This window comes from Psittacula echo (genome assembly GCF_963264785.1).
Source record: "Psittacula echo genome assembly, chromosome: 1".
NCBI classification, from domain to species: Eukaryota; Metazoa; Chordata; class Aves; order Psittaciformes; family Psittacidae; genus Psittacula; species Psittacula echo.
Window position 1 is genome coordinate 63841461 of NC_137735.1, and position 22801 is coordinate 63864261.

Below are 22801 nucleotides of genomic sequence, written 5' to 3' on the forward strand. Positions count from 1 at the left end.
TTGGTGCTTTGGTAAAACTAACAAGCTTATGGCCTCTGGTTTCTTCTCTAACCTATCTGTCCTACCCCTGTCTGTTTTGTCTATAGTCGTGCAGAACAGATCCCTCCTTGCCTGACAAATGAGACTTCTCTCCCCTCTCCCTGGGGTACGCCAGCTTTGTCCAGGAAAAGGTACCGACCCTTCAAAGAGAAGTTGATCTTGCTTCTGATTTCTCTCTCACTGTTGTGTTTCTTGGTTTGTGCTTTCTCTTTCTTTCCTCTCAAGCTGCTATTTTTCCTGAATTGTGCTTTTTTACTTGTGTATTTACTGGATAAAATCAATGTAAAGGTGTATTTCATAGTGAATCCTAGGTAGTAATGCTAACGGACGAGATTAGAGGTGTCTCCAGACTCCTGAAGCGCTTACACTTAAGTTCATGATTCAAAACCAAATAAGGTCTAGTATAAGAAATGGTCTAAGGGATGTATAAATGGCACTCTCAGGGGCAGTCAAAGAAATTCAGACTGTGCTAGTAGATCAAGTAATGCAGCAGGATTTCTTTTTGCTTGAGTAATTTTTCAAGAAAAGGTGCTTTCAGTAGGAAGGTGGATGGCTTGTGAAGGTGCTCATTTGTTAGTAATTGCAAAGGATTAAAAATAGAAAATGAACCTGTCAGTACTTGAATACCAAATGATGTAGAGGCATGTTAAATTAAAAGGCTTGGAAAGAAAGCACAAATGGCACAATTCAGAAATCCTAGTATCCACTTTCCTTACAAAGCTACTATCTTTTTTTTTTTTTGCATCCTAATGTGAGATTTTTTTTCTTTAAAAACAAACAAACAAGTTTACTGATCCAGCTACAATGTGACTTACAGGCCTGTGCAAATGATGAAAAAGAGATTTTTCCTGGAGCCCCTAGGGAAGGGGGCAGCCATTCTTTATCTGAAGATGCAGGTTAGGCAGGCATTTGCTTTTGAAGGCTAAAACAACGTTTGGAAGACTGTGGGTTATCCGAGGTGTAGGTGCCATGTGTGGAAAATACAGTCATTCTGTGACTGTTTTCTGTGGAGGCTTTTTACAGCTTCATTCACAATATTAACCTCTAGCATTATGAATTGCTTTTTCCTTTACTACATTTTGCTGTTCTCCCAGGGGTACCTAGCATGGCTGCTCAGGTTCACCTGATTACTCAGACATACAGGTATGCAAAGCAGAACCCGTGCAATGCCTGCGAAACAGGAGCTGATTTCAGGGTGTAATGAGTGAAAGAGTACCAGATGGGTAGTTGATGCAGCCTGGTAATTAAAATATAAATAAATGTATGTATGAATAGATATGTTAGGCTTCCTTTTAATATTGGATAGTTTAAAAGGTCAGTATCCCTGTGGGGTGCTTTGGGCAATTCAGGTAAGCACTAGTATATTCATAGAATCATAGAATAGTTAGGGTTGGAAAGGACCTTAAGATCATCTAGTTCCAACCCCCCTGCCATGGGCAGGGACACCCCACACTAACCCATGCCACCCAAGGCCTCATCCAACCTGGCCTTGAACACTGCCAGGGATGGAGCATTCACAACCTCCCTGGGCAACCCATTCCAGTGCCTCACCACCCTCTCAGTAAAGAATTTCTTCCTTATATCAAATCTAAACTTCCCCTGTTTAAGTTTGAACCCATTACCCCTTGTCCTGTCACTACAGTCCCTAATGAACAGTCCATCCCCAGCATCCTTGTAGGCCCCCTTCAGATACTGGAAGGCTGCTATGAGGTCTCCACGCAGCCTTCTCTTCTCCAGGCTGAACAGCCCCAACTTTCTCAGCCTGTCTTCATACGGGAGGTGCTCCCGTCCCCTGATCATCCTCGTGGCCCTCCTCTGGACTTGTTCCAACAGTTCCATGTCCTTTTGATGTTGAGGACACCAGAACTGCACACAATACTCCAAGTGAGGTCTCAGGAGAGCAGAGTAGAGGGGCAGGATCACCTCGTTTGAGCTGCTGGTCACGCTCCTTTTGATGCAGCCCAGGATACGGTTGGCTTTCTGGGCTGCGAGCACACACTGAAGCCGGCTCATGTTCATTTTCTCATTGACCAACACCCCCAAGTCCTTCTCCGCAGGGCTGCTCTGAATCTCTTCTCTGCCCAACCTGTAGCTGTGCCTGGGATTGCTCCTACCCAGGTGTAGGACCTTGCACTTGGCATGGTTAAACTTCATAAGGTTGGCATCAGCCCACCTCACAAGCGTTTTGAGGTCCCTCTGGATGGCATCCCTTCCCTCCAGCGTATCAACCGAACCGCACAGCTTGGTGTCATCGGCAAACTTGCTGAGGGCGCACTCACCAATTTGGTGAGGCCACCAAATTGGTCAGGCAGGATTTGCCCTTAGTGAAGCCATGCTGGCTGTCACCAAGCACCTTGTTGTTTTTCATGTGCCTTAGCATGCCTTCCAGGAGAATCTGCTCCAAGATTTTGGCAGGCACAGAGGTGAGACTGACTGGTCTGTAGTTCCCTGGGTCATCCATTTTCCCCTTCTTGAAAATGGGGGTTATATTTCCCTTTTTCCAGTCATCGGGAACTTCACCTGACTGCCATGATTTTTCAAATAGGATGGCCAGTGGCTTAGCAGCTTCATTCGCCAGCTCCTTCAGGACCCCGGATTTTGTCAGGTCCCATGGACTTGTGTACATTTAGGTTTTTAAGATGGTCTCGAACCAGATCCTCTCCTACAGTGGGCCTAGGGTCTTCATTCTTACAGCCCCTGTGTTTGCCTTCCAAGACTTGGGTGGTGTGGTCAGAGACTTTGCCAGTGAAGACCGAGGCAAAGAAGTCATTAAGAACCTCAACCTTCTCCAAATCCTGGGTAGCCAGTTCTCCTGTTACCTTCTGAAGGGGGCCTATGTTGTCCCTAGTCTGTCTTTTACTCGCTACGTACCTATAGAATCCCTTCCTATTATCCTTAACATCCCTAGCCAAGTTTAATTCTAACTGGGCCTTAGCCTTCCTCACCTGGTCCCTAGCTTCCCGAACAGCATCCCTGTATTCTTCCCAGGCCGCCTGTCCCTGCTTCCACCTTTTATAAGCCTCTTTTTTCCTTTGAATTTTCCTCAACAGCTCCTTATCCATCCAAGGAGGTCTCCTGGCCCTCCTGCTGCACTTCCTTCTAGTTGGGATGCAGCACTCCTGAGCTTGTAGCAGGTGATCCTTGAATAACAACCAACAGTCTTGGGCCCCCCTGCCCTCTAGGGCTGTATCCCATGGAACCTTACTAAGCAGGTTCCTGAAGAGGCCAAAGTCCACTCTCTTGAAGTCCAGGGCAGTGAGCTTGCTGCACGCTCTTCTCACTGTCCCGAGGATCTCGAATTCGACCATCTCGTGGTCACTACAACCAAGGCTGTCCTGGAGCATCGCATTTCCAACCAGCCCTTCCCTGTTGGTGAGCACGAGGTCAAGCATGGCACCTCTCCTTGTCGGCTCCTCTATTACTTGCAGAAGGAAGTTGTCTTCCACACAATCGAGGAACCTCCTGGATTGCTTGTGCTGGGCCGTACCTTCCCTCCAACAGATGTCAGGGTGGTTGAAGTCCCCCATGAGAACAAGGATCTGTGAGTGTGAGGCTGTTCCTATCTGTCTATAGAGTACTTCATCCACAGATTCCTCTTGATCAGGCGGTCTGTAACAGATCCCCACAGTAATGTCCCCCATCGCTGTTCTCCCTTTAACCTTGACCCACAAACTCTCTGTTGACTGCTCACCCATCCCCAGACACAGTTCCATACTCTCCAGCCTATCCCTAACATAAATAGCAACTCTCCCTCCCCGCCTGCCAGGCCTGTCTTTTCTAAAGAGCCTATAACCTTCCATTCCAACACTGCAGTCGTAGGAGCCATCCCACCATGTTTCTGTGATGCCTACTATATCATACTCCCGTAGTCGTGCACACATCTCTAATTCCTCTTGTTTGTTCCCCATGCTACGGGTGTTTGTATAGGGGCATCTGAGCCGAGCTCCAAATGAAGCCGGCTCATTGGCTGGAGCGGCTGGAATATCTCTGCATCGCTCCGAGCATTTATTGTAGGTGCTGGCAACTGCCTGGGTGTGATGGGATGAAACAGTGCCCCCCTCCCCCAACACATCTAGTTTAAAGAAACCTTGACCAGCCTGGCAAGCCTCCTACCAAAACCACTGTTCCTCTTCTTTGTCAGATCAGCTCTACCAGCCCCCAGTAGACCTGGCCTACTAACTTCGGTCCCATATTCAAAACACCCAAACCTCTGACTATGGCACCACCTGTTTAGCCATTTATTAACTTGGCCAATCCTCCTAGCTTTTTTAAGGTCCCCCCCATATCCTGGAGAATTGATGAAAAGACAATATTAACATGGGTACTTTCAGAGGTGAAGGAGTGTGTTTGACTTGGATCTTCACAAACAAAAAAGGTCTTTGCCTAATGACAGTTGTGTAAGACTCAACGCAAAAGTGGACAGAAAGAATGATTATGCTGGTCTGGGCTATGTTTCAGATCCCTTTTGTAAAAGACTATTTTCAATAGTCTAGACAAGGCTAGGGCTTTCAGAAAGTCTGTTTGATCAGCTGTCTACTTTCTCACAGTTGTTCAGCATCATGTTTGTCATTCCTAGTGAATTCACTGCCAGTACCTGGGATCTTCCTACTTTCAAAAATAAGCAGTTTGGGTTTTGTAGTCCAATATTATTTGATTTTATTTTTTTTCCTCTTTTTAACTGTCAGATACGGTCAGATTCTGTTGAAGCTGACTTTTCTGAGGGAAGTGTTTGCTCTTCTCTTACTGTTTTCTGTCTCCTTTACTTTGCTTCGCTGGGATCTCCGTTGCTGCTGTGGCCCGGTTTTCTGCCTTTTAACTTGTAAGAGAGGTGCCTGAGGGAGAGAGCCCTGTGTTGTTTAACTAAAAGAGCAATTCTTACAAACAAAGTAGTACACTTCTGGGTTTGATGCATGCCATCTAGAATGGTTCTGGATACAAAAATATGCTAATATTCTCTCTCAGACGTGTCTACCACTTCTCAAAGCTGTATTTCCCTGAGAAGTGGTGCCCTCCAAGTGTTACCCTTTCTGTAAAAAGAATAGGTAGGGCTTCTCCAGCATGTGCATTGGGATAGTGATACGTAGCTGTCCTTCGTGCTACTGGGAATACATTGTTCTTCCAGCCATACTGTGTAATTTGGATCAAGAGCTACAACTTTGCCAGTTGTTTGATAGCTGTAAATTTTGACAGGGCATTCTCGCAATTTTTTTTTTATTATTCTTTTTTATTTTCTTTTTTTCTTTTTTTGAGAGGCTGCCTTGCAGGGTGAAGTACAGAACAGAATGTAGCTTTGACTTTAAAATACTTTTAGCCTTTGTTTTTGCAAAGTTTGGATGGTGATCACTTTTGGGAAATGATATGCAGAGGGTTTATCTACAATAAATCTTACTTATTGATAAATTACTTACTAATAAATTCTTCCCAAGTGAAAATGTTATAATTCTCATCAAGGGCTGTACTTAATTATGTAATTTAGGTTTTGTTAAATTAGATTTTTCATCTTCAGTACTCTGCCTTTTTCCATTGTCCACTTCTTCCTTTTCTTCTCCCTTAAGCAGATCATACAAAGAATGTGTAAGCATGGCTAAATTAATTTATTGCAGGTTTTGTAACCTGCAACATTCAATGAATTCTTTGGCAGGATTTTGTAGGGTCTGTTTTCTTGTTCCTGCCTAGAGAAAGCTTTCTGAACTGTTTTTTGTTGTTGTTTTGATACAAGTACACCTTATATGGAAAAACTAAACCTAGAAGGTATTTTAAAATTATGTGAAAAACTTTGTCATACATGCTCTAAGGACACAACTTTTACTTAGATTGCTAACAGAAAAGCAAGTTGCCTAATCTTGACTGTATCCCCTTCTCAGTCTGTTGTATAGAGCGTTGAAGTCCAGGCCCTTTGAGACCAGGATCACATGCTTGTTCATGAATCATACTGAGCAATGGCTTGGGTTTTTATTAGGTTTTCCGTGTATACTACCATGTTATATTCTCACAGTTTACCTTATGAGGTGAATGTGATAGTAAGCTCAGGATGTTAAAGGTAAAATTTGTGCTTGAAAGTGGGCAGAAGCTTGATCTTCAGGAATGCCTTGGGGAGTGGAATTTTACTGGACTAAAGAGCATTCTTAAATTCAAGTGGGTATTTAGTTTCTAAACTGTATGCCGTAAAACTTGCATTGAGACACTCAAGGTGTTATGGGAATGAGGTAGAAGTTTTCTTCTTCAGATGAAAAGCAGGGTTGTTGGGTTGCGTGAGAATTGCCTGTGTTTCAGTCTGTTTTACAACAGAGAAAAGAGCTGAGATAACATCTGTCTATAATATTATTACTGGTAGTTCTGCTGTTCTTAATTCCATTTAGTTTTAAAAGAGTATTTTGAAGCCTTCCTATATCTGCCAGATGTTTCAATTGGTGAGTCTGCTAGAGAAGTTTAGGAAATTGATGTTTAGAGAGATTGTAAAAACACTAGGAAAATTGATTTAGTAAGATTTTTTAAATGTGATTGGTTACAATAGCATTGCCATACTGTTTTGTGTTTCTATAAATATTATCAGAATAAGTAAAGCATCAGTAATTTCATCTTTCTTCAAAAATGGCCTTTTAAAAAGTGCTGTTGAATTGTTCAGATGCCAGTTGTTGATCTGCCATGAGCCTTTTCAATAGGAATGCTTTTGCTGGAACATTATTTATCCAGCCAATTTTCCAGCCAGCACAAGAAGATCATGCTATGGTTCCTAGTGTCCTCTCTTAGGCTAAGTAACCCATTGCTTCAGCCTTCCCCCACAAGTGACATTGATTTTTGGGGTCTGTGTGTGTTTGAGAGGTAACCTGCAAGGTGTTAAGGACAGAATTGCACTTGCAGCCTTTCTTCATTTCCCATCCTATTTTTCACAGGAGAAGATTTCCTAATTGGAAGTGCCTAATGGGTGAGGCACAGTGAGTCTCTAAGTGTTATTTCTATTAGGGTTAGGACTTAGGTAGACCTCTGTCACAGAACAGGAGAGAGGAAATGCCTCTTTCAGGTGACCTGATAAGGAAGGGAACTATTTTTAGCTGTATTTGCTTGTAAAACAGCAGGCAATATTTCTTCAAGAAAAATTGTTACACAGTTTGTTTCTTCTTACAAATAAGCATATATGATAAATACTGTGAGAATATGGATGGGTTTGGTTGGGGTTTTGGGAAGATTTTTTTCTGTGGTGAGCATGAGTCTTTTGAGCTATCTTTTGCTTCTGAAGTACCATCTTGAAAGCGTATGTTCAGTGAGCTGCTCATGCTGTTTGTGTAGTTGTGTGTGCTGAAAGAAGAATGGCATCAAGCCGATACCTCAGAGTTTCAATGAGTAACGTGTCTACAGCACAAGTGGTTGCTTCTAAGCCACTGTGCCAAAGCCTGTTTTCCCTGGATCTGACTAAAGCAGCTTAATGTAAAACTAAATTGCCATAGCAGTTGTGGACTGAGAGCATATGGACTGCTGGCACAAATGTACACTGAGACCAACTTTCTTTTCCTGTAGGCTAATTGGAGATTGCCAAGAGTTCTGTGGTAACCCTTTTTATAATCAGCTGTTAATGAAAAGCAAATAACCCATTCATCCCCCAGAAGAGGCACAGTGGTAGCTTGCATGCTGGTGTTGCTGTGTGCTGCCACTGCAACTAGACTGAAAAGAGGGAGGCAATAAAGACAACCTTCAAACTCTGTAGCACCTGGGGAAAAAGACTTCTGAATTCAAACATAGTTGAGAAGTTGAAACAATTCCAGATTGTGTTTGGGGAAACATGTCCAACAGGTTTGAGAAGAGGAAAGCACTTGGTCTAACTGAGGGAAGACAAAGAAGAAGGCAGTAATGTCTATAGGCCAGTTCAACTTCACAGCTGTTTGAAAAATTCAAAACTCATAACAGATGGGTGCTGTAACCATGGGATGTTTTCTATCCTGCAGGCATGCATATCATTCTGTTTCAACACCTCCTGTTTGCCCTCAGAAAAACATAGCTGATGTGAAACTCCAAACAGGACCCACATCCATACAAAGCTCTGATGCAGTCATTATCCACCCTGGTGCTATGCTCGCAATGTTGGATCTTCTGGCCTCTGTTGGATCAGCTACACACCCAGAGGTAGGGAAAAATTTTACTGTCTTAAGCTTTGAGAGTGACTGTGAAAAAGGATGGTTATGGGAAATAGGAAAACTGATGATGTTCTCTTGTTTTTTTGCTGAGAAACTAGTATGTTTTACAGACCAAAAGAGTTGAGGTTGTGAGCCACTGGAGCAGGTTGCCCAGAGAGGTTGTGGCTGCCCCGTCCCTGGCAGTGTCCAAGGCCAACTTGGACGGGACTTGGAGCAATCTGGTCTAGTTTACAGAGGGTTGGAACTAGATGATATTTAAGGTCTCTTCCAACCCAAACCCAAATTCTGTGATTCTCCGATATGAATAACTAGTGACATAGAGGCCTGATAGAAATTGTTTTACTTCATAGACTGTTTTGTTTGTCTCTTTCAACCTCCTGGCAACAATGTAAATCTAAAGAAAGGTCTTATATGACCATCAAGTAAGTTTCCAAGCAGTATGATTTATTCATGTTTTCCTGATGTATTAGCTGTTAATGAGGAGGAAACAGGATTGGACATTATAGCTTGGTGTATATGTGCTGTTTGAGATAGCTGAAATATGTTCTAGGTTACAAAGTGTACTGCCTGCATTGTACAATTCCCAAGCCAAAACCTCTACTGGTGGTTTGTATAAAGATTTTTTTGGACATTTTTTATGTTGCTTGAGTATTTTTTGTTTGAGATGTCTTCCCTGAAGAACAGGGAACTGACTCATTTCTGCAGGTGAAAAGTAGAGGTTAGTTTAACTTATCCCTGTCTGAATTTTTTTCTTTACAGTGATCATGATAATTATATAACTTACCCTTTTCTGTAAAGAGATGGAAGTGTCTCTTCACACACACCACACGTGCATGCCCTCCCCCAGCACACACATATGCACATATATTTCAGTATAGGATGCTTTATGTATTTATTGCTAATGGTAGTTTCCTTTTCATTATTATGCATAAGAGCTTTCATTTATTTGCCTTCTCAGCTTGTGTCTTCTCAAGTTGTGTGCTCTTCTTTATTTCAGCATGCACTGGATCTCCAGCTGGCAGTGGCAAATATCCTCCAGTCTCTAGTTCACACAGAGAGAAATCAGCAAGTCATGTGTGAAGCTGGGCTCCATGCACGGCTTCTGCAAAGATGCAGTGCTGCTCTGGCTGACGAGGACCACTCACTGCATCCTCCGCTCCAAAGGATGTTTGAAAGGCTGGCATCCCAGGCACTGCAGCCAATGGTGTTGAGGTCAGAGCAATAGCATTGAAGTCCAGTTGAGCTGAGCAGCAGCCTGCACTCTTGCTAGCTGGCTGTAAATGGCTCAGATTGGTAGAAATCTAAAGTTACTCTGTGTGGTAGTGATTGCACAGGGTCCCATTTGATTTCTAATCAAATAGACTGTCTTGTTTCCGTTGATCAGCATGTAACCCTGGAGACTTTGGGAATTATAGGGTTGGGGAAGAGGGAGAAGTGTGGAGCAGGGAAATCTATTTGGTGTTTTTCACAGAGATTGTATTGAAGTTAAATGCTTGCTTTCTTTTTGCAAATCTTGAGAGGCTATCAAAAATGCCATTCCTGGCTAGGTCCTCAGGAAGAGGAAACATGAGGATGGACTCCTTGACTTTTCTGTGCAATGTTGAATACCTTAGACTGGAAAAGCTTCAGGCCAGCAGTTTTGTTTAGCACTTTAGTTTGTGTGAAGGAAATGCAGGAATGTGATAGAAGAGTTGTCTGGAAATATCTGGGGATAAGTAGCTTTAAAAAGTTGATCTTTCTGCATGTTCATGCAAGTAGGTTTGCACATCTGTGATAGTACTAGAAAATCAAGCTTGAAAAGCTTATGAGCATACTTTGAGCCCTTTGTTAAATACCCACCCAATTGTATGATGGTTGCATTGCTTGGTAGATTCTGGGGACAGCTTTTTGTGGTATTTCGATATAAAAAAGGGCTTATTAAAAACAAGACACATTTTACCAGGATCTGTAGTGACAGGACCAGGGGCAAGGGTTTAAAACTAAAAGTGTGTGGATTGAGATTGGACATAGGGAAGAAATTTTTTTACAATGAGAGTCATGAGACAACCACTGGAACAGGTTGCCCAGAGAAGCTGTGGATGCCCCATCATTAAAAGTGTTCAAGCTCATGGTGGAGAGGGCTCTGAGCAGCCCAGTAGAGTGAAAGATGTCCCAGCCCATAGCAGAGGGGTTAGACAAGATGATCTTTAAAGGTTCCTTCTGACCCAAACCATCTTGTGATGCTGGGATAAGGAAGTTAATTGTATTATCTCCTATGGGTATCTGACTGGCTGACCTGCAACCAGGACAGCTGCTCAGTTCACTTCAGTGACATGCAGAATCACTTGTGTCACAGCTACAAGAAGCATGCTTGCTGTTAGTCACATCACAAGCATAAATACTGATGGCCTAGATAGCTGTAGATATAGATACTACAGTTATGTATAGTTAGATCTCGTGGTTTAAGCACAGCTGGTAACTCAGAACCACGCAGCTGCTTGCTCACTCCCCCCAGCCTTACTCCCCACTGTCCCAGGGGGATGGGGAGGAGAACTGGAAGAATGTAACTCCTACAGGTTGAGATAAGAACAATCCAGTAACAAAGGTATAACACAAAACCATTACTGCTACCACCAATAATAACAATGATAAGGGAAATAACAAGGGAAGAGAATACAACTGCGCACCACCCACCGACCGATACCCGGCCTGACCCAAGCAGCAATCTGGGCTTTCTGGGTAACTCCCCTCAGTTTATATACTGGGCATGATGTGCTGTGGTATGGAATACCCCTTTGGCTAGTTTGTGTCAGGTGTCCTGTCTCTGCTTCCTCCCAGCTCCTCCTCTCAGGCAAAGCATGAGACTGGGAAGATCCTTAGTCAGAGTAAACATTACTTGGCAACAACTAAAACCATCCGTGTTATCAGTGTTGTTTCCAGGCTGAAAGTCAAAAACACAGCACTGCACCAGCTACTAAGAAGGAGAAAAATGACTGCTACTGCTGAATTCAGGACAGTAGAGATGTTAATAGCTCTGTAGTGAGCCCTGAGCCAAATAAGACACAGGGATAAAATAAAGCTGAGATTACTTACATCAGCCTATGATCTGCCTTTCCACATGGGTTCAGCTTGCTGAATTTGCATCAGTGAGTGTCCTGATGTTCTCCTACAGGATGTGGCAGCCTCTTGTTAAGTCTTTGGAATTAAGAAAAGGAAGTTGGGAGCTTTATCAAATTTTCTGATATCAGCTTTTGAGATCATAGGTTCAAAACTTTCCGCTGGTTTAAATGTGTTTCTTGTAATTATGCATTAGTTAATTAGTTAAAAGCTCCACTTATTACCATTACTGTCTTTTTAAAAAATGGTATTAAATTTGGTGTCATTTTAGGCGAATAAATCAAGAAAATTATTTGTAAATCTTTTTTTATTCTCTTTTTTAGGGAATTTTTACGCTTGGGAAATCCTTTGAATTGCGGAGCTTGGGACAAAAAGCTGTTGAAACAGTACCGGGTGCACAAACCCAGCTCACTGAGTTTTGAACCGGAAATGAGAAGTAGGTGCTGTAGTGCTAGAAATGTGCAAAAAGAATGCTCTAACTGACATCCCCCAGTTGCACACTTACATAAGATTTGTAGATGCACATCTGTAAAAACCTAACTTAGCCCTGGCTTTGTATGAATGTGAAATCATTGGAACAGTTTGACTGGTAAAAGTCCTAAAAGTAGAGGGAATGTAGTAATTGTATTTAGTATATATCCAGATAGGTAATTATAACTCTTTTTACTTTTAGGAACAGTAACTATTAAGTATGATAGTAGCTTGCTTTTAAGTCTTGAGTAGATCCTATATTTGCAGTATTTAACAGTAAAAGGAAAAATATTTTTCTCAGATACTTTTATTTGAGCATCACATCATTAAATATATGTAATGTGTCTCATGGGTCCAGTAAGATGTCAGATAAAATAACTGAAATTCATACATTAAAGCATAATTTAATTTATTTCAGCTAAACTCAAGAATGTGGCTATTAACATTACTAATAATGAAAAAGAAATAGAATTGAAAAGAAACAAAAGCACAATTTATGTAATTTGGCAGAATCTCAGTGTAATAATTATTCTTCTTATTAAAGAGGTAGAAACTGGAGTTGAAATATCCACTCTTAATTATTTAAAACTCAGCAGCCCCTTTTTAACCATTCATTAATTTTTCATGGTAAATATTCACAATGGTTTTACTTCATTGCTCACTTTTAATGTGTTTTTTTCTTAGTAAACTGGAAATCTGTAATAGTATGTGGTCAGCATGTGTTATGATCACATAGTAACTTAAAAATTTTAAAGAAAAAGGATTACATTAGCTTTTTTTAAAAAAATGGAGGGGGTGACATTACAACAACTGAGTTTCAGCTTTAGTCCTGGAAATAACACTGTGGGAAGGTATTCACAATGTATTTTGATAGGATATTCACTATATTCTTAGATTATAGATACACAGTCATATGGTTACGCAGTGGAAATTTTCATTGTATTTTTGGTATCCTGTCATGGGAGTACATCCGTCTGATAGAATTCGTATTCTATCAGCAATTACGTGTCAGCTCTGACTTTCACACTGGAAAGTTACATCTGTTTTCCTGTCGTTCAATAAATCAGTTTGATAACTCCACTGAATGTCTGTAACCATCAGATTGCTTCAGCTGATTCAAACCTCTCTTCCACATGTGCTCTTTACTATTGTTACCCATGAGTTTTAGAGCTTGGCTGATTTGTAGCGTAGGAGAGTCTCAGTAAAGGGTAATGCAAAGGAAATTGATAAGTTTCCAAAGCATGTGATATTTATTTCTATTTATTTATTTTCACTTGGTGATTGGCAATTCAGCTGTTGCACTAGAAACAGTACTTGAAAAGTATGAGTAAATAGCCTGAAAATGTCTCCCTTTTGCAATGCTGTGTTCTTTCTTGGCTTCTACTGTAGATAGCATGGTTACCTCAATGGAAGGTCTGGGTTCTGACAGTGTCTTCAGTTTGCATGAAGACAGCCACTATCGGATAAGCAAGAGCCTGCTCAAGCCAGCAGAAGGGAGCACAGTACCCCTGACGAGAGTGAAGTGTTTGGTCTCCATGACAACTCCACATGACATCAGGCTTCATGGATCATCAGTTACGCCAGCATTCATTGAGTTTGATGCTTCTCTTGAAGGGTTTGGGTAAGGTCCCACAGGCTCTCCAATAACATGGGGCACAGTGCAGTTTTCTTACTTTCTTCTTTCAGAGAAATACTTGTAATTTTTAATGGACTGTTTGCAAACCAGAAACAAATTAATTCTTTGTAGGAAGGAAAGGAATACTTCAAGCTACATAAATTTCCACTCTCGTTCATTAATCCCTTGAAATCAAATGCTTGCTTGCCATCTATGAAAATAGAAGTAGGTATGTATCTAAACGTTGATAGCACCCTCTCCATTCTGGATTTCACCTGCCTTTTAAAACAAAGGAACACCAACATACCTCTTTAGAAACTGATTAGTTGCTAGGATTTATGTGCAACATTTGGATGACCTATATGTTCTGAAGCCCACTTAAAATTGCTGAAGAACTTGGAAATGTGGAAATGGGCAATTTGGAAATACAAGTGAAACAGAGAAGGCAGCTATGTTGAGTTCAAAGAACTGGAAAAAAAAATATTAAAAACTGGAGGCGTAATCTAAATATACTGCTTAACTAATTTTTTCTTTTAGTACCCAGTATTGCCTTTACTTACTTTTTTTCTCTAACACTTGCTGAGTGAGGTGCTTTTGTTTTCAAAAGGGAGGAGGTAGAACATAATGAGAGCTGTAATCAAAAGGAAGATGACAGTGACCAGAACCATGGACTGCTGTTGCTTTCAAGATGGGTGGTCAAGTTAACTCTTTATAGCTTACATGAGAACAAAATAACTTCTAGTAATGTCAGGCAACTCAGCTACAGTGTACTTAAACAAGCCTGCTGAAGTGTAAATGTCAACAAAATGATGATTCTTCATCAAGTGGAAGAGCGATCATTTTGTCTCTGATAAGATAATTTATACAAACAGGAAGCTGAACTACTGTGGGGATTCACTTGAGCTCAGGTAGGCTTGTCACTGAAACCGTCAGGGCTCTTATAATCTTTTAGTACCTAAGGGACATACTCATATCTGTTTCCATTGTACCCACAGCATCACTGGCTCTTGTAAGGACCAAACAGCTAATTTGGTGAACTGTAACATTACTGTGAGAGCTTACACACTTAAAATAAGAACACTAGGATGCAGTTACCAGATCCTTTTAACATTTAGCTAAGCCAGTCTATTTGAGAGCCCAGAACATCTCAAAGACTGAAGCAAGTTATGGTCACTCACAGAGCACCTTGTGCTATGGAGCCACATTAGCATAAGTCTTTGCACCTTTACAACAAAGACTTATGCTGCCAAAGCTCTTTGAACTGGAGGTAGTTTAGCTTCACAAAGAGAAATCTTGACAATTTGTTTCTAATTTTCATAAATACAATCAAGGAGAGAGATGGTGTGCTTATGATGCATTTTCCTAGGCTATAGTTAGTTTGAATTGAACTCCGATTATATTGACTTTAATAGACTCTGATGTGTTACTGGTCTTCTGTTTTACAGTTGCCTTTTCTTGCCAAGTTTGGCTCCTCATAATGCACCTTCAAATAATGCTGTTACAACGGGACTTATTGATGGTGCAGTCGTCAGTGGAATTGGAACCGGTAAGTACTCGAGTATGACTGTTAGCAGTGTTTTATATCCAGTGTTCAGTTCTCTTATAGTTTTTTGTTAGCCGTGAAGTGATGGTATGACGTTGGATGTTATACACTCATAACTGAAAACTTCTTAAGTCTTTTTTTGTGTGTGTGTTCCCATTGCTTTTTGCCCCCAAGTCAATGAAAACCAATATAAAATCCAAATGTGTGATTGCTTTAAAATACAAGGCTTTCACCAGCAGGTTAAGTTGTAATCAAGAGGGGTGTATGAATAATGAACCTGGATGCATTAAGAAGTTGAGGCACTAGTGTGAAGAGCGTAGGAGTTGTGGTATGAATTGTAACTGTGTACTTGTGGCTTTGTTCTGCTGAATTCTTGCCTGAATTTATTACAGTTGTAATTACATTGTCACAAAAATCCCATCAAAATTGTTTGATATCCCTTATGCTTGTTCACTGTAGGCTGTTACCTTACAGGAACCTGGTATGCTGCAGGGTTAATTGAACATGATTCCTTAGTTAAAAAAGCTGTTAAGTCTAAAAACTAAGTTGAAGGTTTACTGGAGTAAGATGGAATTGGTGTTATACACTGCTTGAAGTCTGTGAGCTCTTCATTCTGTGTGAGCACCCAAGGAGGTGAAATGAGGTCAGGTGTATGTGGTAGAGAGATCTTCAGTGAGTCACACTTACGGAAGAAGAATCTCATCAAGATTTTATCAGTTTCTGAAGGCCTGATCCATTTCCACTTTTTTGTCTAGGGGATTGAAACTGGGTTGTTCTGAACAAGCACAGCTTCAGAGTTGATATTTGTTCTTAGAATAGGAGGAAAATAGTATGCAATTCGTGCTTTACTTCTTTTTGAAAGAAACCCCTGCAGTGTAGCTTTATGTGGCTTTTCCTCCAAGCTTGATTCAGAAATGAAAGAAATAACATTGAAGTCTGTGAAGGAAAGGCTGAAGAAAGCACACCTGGTATCAACTGAGCTTATAAGAAAAAAGGAACAGGTAGGTATCTTAAGTACTAGCTACTGTAGCTGTATAATGGGCTTTCACTTTTGTTTTTAGGTGAAAGATTTTTCCCACCACCATCTGGTTTAAGCTACTCAACTTGGTTTTGTATTGAACATTTTAGTACACCTCCTAATAGCCATCCTGTGAGACTTCTTACTGTAGTGCGGCGTGCAAACTCCTCAGAGCAGCATTATGTATGCCTTGCCATTGTCCTCTCAGCAAAGGACCGGTCACTGATTGTTTCAACTAAAGAAGAATTACTTCAAAATTATGGTAAGAGTTGGGTGGTGTTATCAGCTGATCCTGACAATATTACCGGAATGTGACAGGAAGTTTAATTTGAACCTAGTATCTAAAAGAATTGTGGGTGATGGAACTTCAGTTGCAGCTTCACCAGCTCCTAATGGGTTTTGACAGTGGAGAAATACAAAACGTAAGTGTGCTTGTAGAAATTAAGGAACTTTCATAATTTCCAAAGAAGATTCAATATCTGCATATAAAGAATTTTTTTTCCCAAAATCACAAGTTGATTTGAAGGAGGAATTACATCATTGGTTCTGAAAGGTTTTTGCCTTTTGTTTATCTATTTTGTTGATCTATTTGAAAGTGATCAGTTATTCCACTTCATGTTTTAACCCTGTGATCAGTTTTCAGAAAGAGGTTGTAGTAGAGTTTGTAGAAAGACTTTGTTCAGTTTCTTTCATCAAAGGTGGAATTACGGGAGGTACAGTGAAGGTCTTAAGTGACTGAGCCCAGTGAATTTGCTGGAGAGAGATATTGGTGTGATCAGGGGTTTCAGGCTTAGCTGTCTCCTGCCTTGTCCTCAATCAGAGTCTCCAAAACAAGTCAGTTTTGACAGGCCATTTATGCACTGTGGCTGTGGAAGAGCTGAGAGGATCAGCACCCTGTTCTAAGAAATTTCAGGCTTAGCTTTTCACCAGACTAACAGAATGTGTTACAAGCAGTTATCAAAGATCTGTTTCTGCTTCTGTTCTTTTCCTTTTGAGTGGCAGGGACTAATAAAGAATTTATACAACTGTTGTTATTTTTAAAATCCCAAATAGCAAAGCAGACTGTTGTAGAATATTGCTTATTTTCATTATAAGTGGACATTCTCTCATAAACTGCAGTAGTTTCTCTTTCTGTAAGTCAGGTTCAAAACCTAAAACTAGAGAACTGAAGACCCATAGTATAAGGAAGGAACTAAGTCTCTCAAATTCCAGAGATATTGATGGGAATTTCTTTCTCAGAACACCGAATTCTTGTAAGAGAGAATGAAATAAGCTTATCTTCATATTAGTTGCTTTAGTCTGCACTAGAGCTATAGATTGTGTGGTTTTAGTTTGTAAGCCCCTATTATCTAACTCTTTTAAAGAGATTGGATTTGAAGAGGCTTTGTCAGAGAATATCTGAAGGTCTCTGACTACAAAGACTATTTTTTAATTGAATGGGATACTTTGCTTTATGGGAGTGCCACCCTGCTGTGGATAAGTCATCGTTGGTGGTGTACCTACCTTCAAGTGCTGAGCAAGTAAGTACCTGAAGAACTGAGATGGCAGGCGCACCAGTGCAGGGACTGGGAGTACTGAGAGTCTATTGTAGGAATAAATGGGGGTGGTTTAAGAATTCTTCTTGTGATTTTGCTTAAAGGTGTTTGGCTGAGAAAAAAAACTTGAGTTTATTTTTGTAGCTGAAGATTAGTTCCAAGAATGCTGCTTTTATCATTTTTCTTATGCTATTTCTAAAGAAATTAGTGTTCTCCTTGTGCAGACAGCTGTTGAGGTAGGAGGATTAGTAGTTTCTTTTCCTTCAATATGAAAGAACGAAGAGAGATATGAAAACCTCCTGTTTTCTGTTGAAGCATTCCCTGGTGGAGAATTTTATTTTCTAGCTTTGTCTAGGGGGAAAAGTTGGGGGGCTTTCAAGTAGAGTGTGATAGAGCGTAGGTCATTCTGCTTTGTGATGGAGAAGCTAATGCACCTGCAAACTCATCATGCCTTCTGGCATGACGCTAAAGGATGCCTTTTAGAGAAATCAAAAAACTGTGTGCTGAGAAGTGAAGTTCATTTCAACATTCAGGAGAAGAGAATTCAGCACCCATTAGTGAAGACAGACCTGGGAAATGCTTGAAGAGTATAGGTGGGTGAATGGGGGATGGGTGGTTAGCAACTTGCAGTTTGCAACCACTGCAGAGAGTCTGGGAGCTGGTTACTCTGGCTGTGTGTCTGTAGGGCAGGCATCTGTTTCCCACTCCTTTCACTGCTGTCCCTGCAAGACACAGCTGAGCCAGCAGCCAGGCAAGTGGTGCCTCTGATAAACGTGAGAGAGAGAAAAACACTGCATGGAGTGAGGAACAAGGGGGAAAAATGTGAGAAAGTGCCCTAAGGATGTGAAGCTGAGAACAGGAGGGAAGGGGTTCTCCAAGCACAGAGACCCCCTGCAGCCCCTCAGAGGACTACGCTAGCACAGGTAGTGGGGCTTGTGGAGGAGACCATGGTGAAGCAGGCAAAAGTGTTAGGAGAAAGTCTGGGAAGTATGGGTATCTTTCTCTCCAGAGTGTGAGAAAAGTGACATATAGCTCTGTAGGTTTGGAGAGACATCTGTTATTTCTTGCTGACTACTGCTGTAAAAACAATTTTAGAAAAGCAACAAAAGATCTTTCTGTGACTTGCATGGTAGCATAAGGAAGTTAGTAAAAACTTGGGCAAACTAGTCATTTCAGCTAAAATTTTTCATTCTTTCAGTTCTTGTATTTGAAAGTCATTCTTGTTAAGCATATGATTTTGTTCGTATCTTGTTAATTGTATTTTTGTTAACTACATGCTATCTAAAAAACTGGCTTTAATGTATTGCTGTAGATTGTTTTGCAGAAAGTCCAGTGACACATTTGTCTGTTTTAAATTTCTGATAACATTTCTACTGGTGCACACTAATTGGTACTTTTCCTTTAGTTGATGACTTCAGTGAGGAATCATCGTTTTATGAAATTCTTCCCTGTTGTGCCCGTTTCCGTTGTGGTGACCTCATTGTGGAAGGCCAGTGGCATCACCTAGTTCTGGTCATGAGTAAGGGCATGCTAAAGAACAGCACAGCCGCACTCTACCTTGATGGACAGCTTGTTAACACTGTTAAGGTAAACTAATTTTTTAAATCCTCATTTTTACTCAGTGGAGAGATTTCTGTCTGTGCATATATATGCACAAACCCCATACAAAACAAGAGCAAAACTAACATACCCCTTTTTCCCTGAAAAACAACAACAAAACAAACCCACAAAATGAGGAGCTTTGCAAAAAGGGGTCTTTGCTCACTGCACCGCCCAGAGCCAGCTCTAGTCCTTTTAAAAGAAGATAACAAATACTTTCTCAGGCATGAGCAATAATAACACTAAAATGAAGTGGACATGTTGCATTGGATGTGAGGCAAGAGTGACAAGGCTATGCTGCTAACCAGATTAATTGCAGGTATCATAAAAAGCTGAAGATGACTTATCCTAGGACCATGTAGCAGGTCTATCTTTGAATAATAGGGAGATTACAGAGTAAGCTTTGCTGTTTTATTCAGGTTGTAGCTTTCCCAACCTTCTTGCCACCCCAGAAATTGTATCCCCTTGTCAGTGGTAGCCACTGAGATGTCCAGTGTTCTTGTTAGATGATTGTAGATGAGACGCATTTAGTTGTAAAGTATTTTGTGGTTAGGTGGAAGAAACTGGGAGACTAAAAGCAAAGAGCGGTGAAGAGCACTGCAGACCTGTCCACTGAGCACAAAGTATTCTGGACCAAAGAGCATTTGACATCTGGCAGGTGGTCCTTAAGAGTGTAAGCTAAACCTGGTTTGGGCTGCAAATTAGCTAGCATTACTATACTGCTATAGTATAAACATATAAATGTTACTATATTGCTATAGGTAAAACAATATTTTGACTTTCAAAGTTTACCTTTCAGTCTTTCTTTTGCAGAAAGAGGACTATAGTAACTTGGGCTTATGAGAGTAATACATGAGCACTTATCTGGCCATACATACATGATTGCATTCAATAGCTGGTAGCAGAATTTTTACAAGATAGAAAATGCCTGTGAGATTGTTATCGTCCTTACATATAGGCCAGCATCTTACTCACGTATTTGTCTTACTGCCAACTGAAAATCTTATAAAATTGAGTTCATCACATTTGCACTTCAACACAGAACAGTAATTACCAAAGGCATGTCTTCACTCAGTGAAAAAGGAGAAGAAAGAACATGTTTTTGAGATCATCTTATTGCTTTATGCAAATGATAGCGACTGTCATAGAGCACCATGGTTTTAGAATCAAGATACAGCCTCATTCATTAGCGTTTTTAAGCACAGAACTCGCATGTTCTCATCCTGTGTTTCCATACACACCTTCAGCTTTTGAAAGCCACTTAACCTCTGATCTTTGCATTTACCTTCTGTTTCATCTTCTTCACTGACTTTTGCTGTATGGTACCATGCATTACATAGCAATCATTTGGTACGTCCCCTGGTTTGCAAAATGCTTGCCCAGGTTTCTGACCTGCCTACTTTCTTTTCATGGTACCCATGCTCTCGCAATAACTTCACCGTATTTTTCTCCCTTACAGCTTCACTATATTCATAGCAGTCCTAGTGGGTCTGGTTCTGCAAACCCACCTGTGGTCAGCACTGTTTATGCCTATATTGGTACACCACCCGCACAGCGCCAGCTCTCTTCATTAGTGTGGCGGTTGGGCCCTACACATTTCCTGGAGGAAGTTTTGCCCGCCCCAGGTGTCAGCACCATTTATGAGCTGGGACCAAATTACGTCGGAAGCTTTCAAGCAGTATACGTACCATGTAAGTACAATTCAAATGACAGCTTCTAATGTGGCCTAAGTGTAGTGGAATCTCTTATGTGCATGTTGGCAGAAGAGGTAAGAATGAAGAGTATGCAGTAGCAGAGAGAAAAAGCTAGCTGTTTATAGGAAGATTAGTAGCTCTATTGACAAGGACGATAGAAATCCAAATTACTGTTTTAACATATTTCTGGTAGCTATTGTTCTGAGGTATGAAAGAAGTACTTGTGTTCCTCACTTTGATTTTAAACCAGTTAGAAATGCTTAAAGCTATTTATCTGTAGAAAGTGAAATTGGAAAGGCATTTTACCTTGTCAGTTTCTAGTGGTAACATTTGCAAATCTGTGATGTAGTCTGTACTTCAAATGCAGCTGTCTTGAAATGTCATGGTTTATAGGGGCCTAAGTAGGTCAACTGTTAAAAAAAATAGCAAACCGGGAGGGGTTGTGTGGCAGCAGATAGTTTTTATGCATTGGTTGCAAACAGATATGGGCGATTCTATTGCTTTTTTTAATTTTAGTGTTTGAAATTAGGGTGTTGAGCACAAAAAGGTGTGAATAACTTTGTTAGAAATGTGTGTCCATAGTTCTGCTTTTAAATATTCAGACAACAGATTCTGCATTAGCTCTGGTAAGATTCATTGTCAGTAGTGAGATTTTCCTGTTCTGTAGAGCTCCCTGTCTTCCCGTGCAGTTAAGAGTACCTCCTCAGTAACATCAGTATTATGCCTATTATGCTCTTTGCTTTACCTGGTTATCACAGGGGTTTTCAATGAAACGAATAAAAATGGGGAGCATATCAAGCTGTCTTGTCCTTGCGTTGTCTTTCCCCATGGGGACCATTACGCTCTCCAGCTCTTTTGGAGAGAAACTGTCACCATCTCAAGGAAGGAGGCAGTGAGTGATAAGAGAAGTACAGAGAGTGCACAAAGTCTTACTTTTCATGGTGAAAACTTTCCCTGGAGTAGTGACAGACACCCCCACACCCCCAAATGTCACTGATGTTCAGGCTGTGAGAGAATGAAGTATCATGAAAAAGAAGGTAGGTTTCCTTGCCCATCTTGAATGAAAAACGCTAGGGGATTGAATTTTGTCATGTACAGGTCTGTCACATACTTGGGGTTTTGACAGCTAGACAAACCTGGCAAGCAGCTGTGGATTTAGGTATCTGCTAGTCAGTTATATTTTCTCCTAAAAGGCATTTTGACTGGTGGTTTGCAAGTTTTAAGTACCGAAAAAGCAAATTCTGTGAATGTGAACTTTTTTATTCACTTCTGAGAGTTGAAGGTCTTCCTGCCTTTATACTAAGGCCATGTTCGCCAGGAAGGACACAATAACTTAAAAGAATTCTTCATTTTTCAAACATAGAGACTTTTTGCAGTGTGGCAGTGTATTTCTCCTGCAAAGATTTGCTCAGTTTTTTGGCATTTTTTTTTTTTTTTTTTTTTGAGAAGTCTGCTCCAGAACAAAGGGCTGCTATTTGGGGCTCAGCTTTTGTTCACATCATGTGCACCTTGCCAAACTCTAAGGAGTCTGACAGGGAAAAGACCCCTCAGAGAGCAGTTATTTGTTCAGAAGGAATTCCTTTCTTTGCTGAAATGGAGGAATGTTCTCAGGGTTCTCAGGGCATCTGTGTGAGTGAGGTTCCAATGAGGATTTCATTTGTGGGGAAACCAAGAATTCTGAAACTTGGCAGAGACTTGACTGTGGTTCAATAAGTGATGTAGACATCCAGCTTCTCACTTGTTTCAGTGTTAGGTGAGAAGCCTTCATGCTTTTTTAATTCTGTTAATGTATTTCACTGGAGTTGTAGACACCTTTTGACCTGCAGTGAAGATGCAGAAGTGAATCTCAGTGTTGAGATTTCAGGTGCACTGTTTTTTCACACTGATTCTGAGTGTTGTAGACAGCTGTCAGTCATAATGTTTGCAGTGCCTCACAAGAAGCATTCATATTTGGAGCAGTGGATATAAAATATTAAAGATACAGTTATATATTCTCTTCAATGCGGTCATGGTTTAACCCCAGCCAGCAACTAAGTTTTCCTAGCAAACTACTATAAAAAGC

General features: G+C 40.8%; 1 protein-coding gene across 1 annotated transcript in view; it reads left to right on the forward strand.

The window, feature by feature from the left end:
* WDFY3 (WD repeat and FYVE domain containing 3) overlaps nt 1–22801 on the forward strand; it is a 113557-nt gene that overhangs the window by 36464 nt on the left and 54292 nt on the right. Inside the window, exons 12-20 of the mRNA XM_080618803.1 lie at nt 87–170; nt 7980–8157; nt 9166–9380; nt 11588–11700; nt 13125–13356; nt 14796–14896; nt 15955–16173; nt 18852–19033; nt 20505–20736. Coding sequence (XP_080474929.1) covers nt 87–170; nt 7980–8157; nt 9166–9380; nt 11588–11700; nt 13125–13356; nt 14796–14896; nt 15955–16173; nt 18852–19033; nt 20505–20736 — 1556 coding nt within the window. The remainder of the gene's footprint in view (nt 1–86; nt 171–7979; nt 8158–9165; nt 9381–11587; nt 11701–13124; nt 13357–14795; nt 14897–15954; nt 16174–18851; nt 19034–20504; nt 20737–22801) is intronic.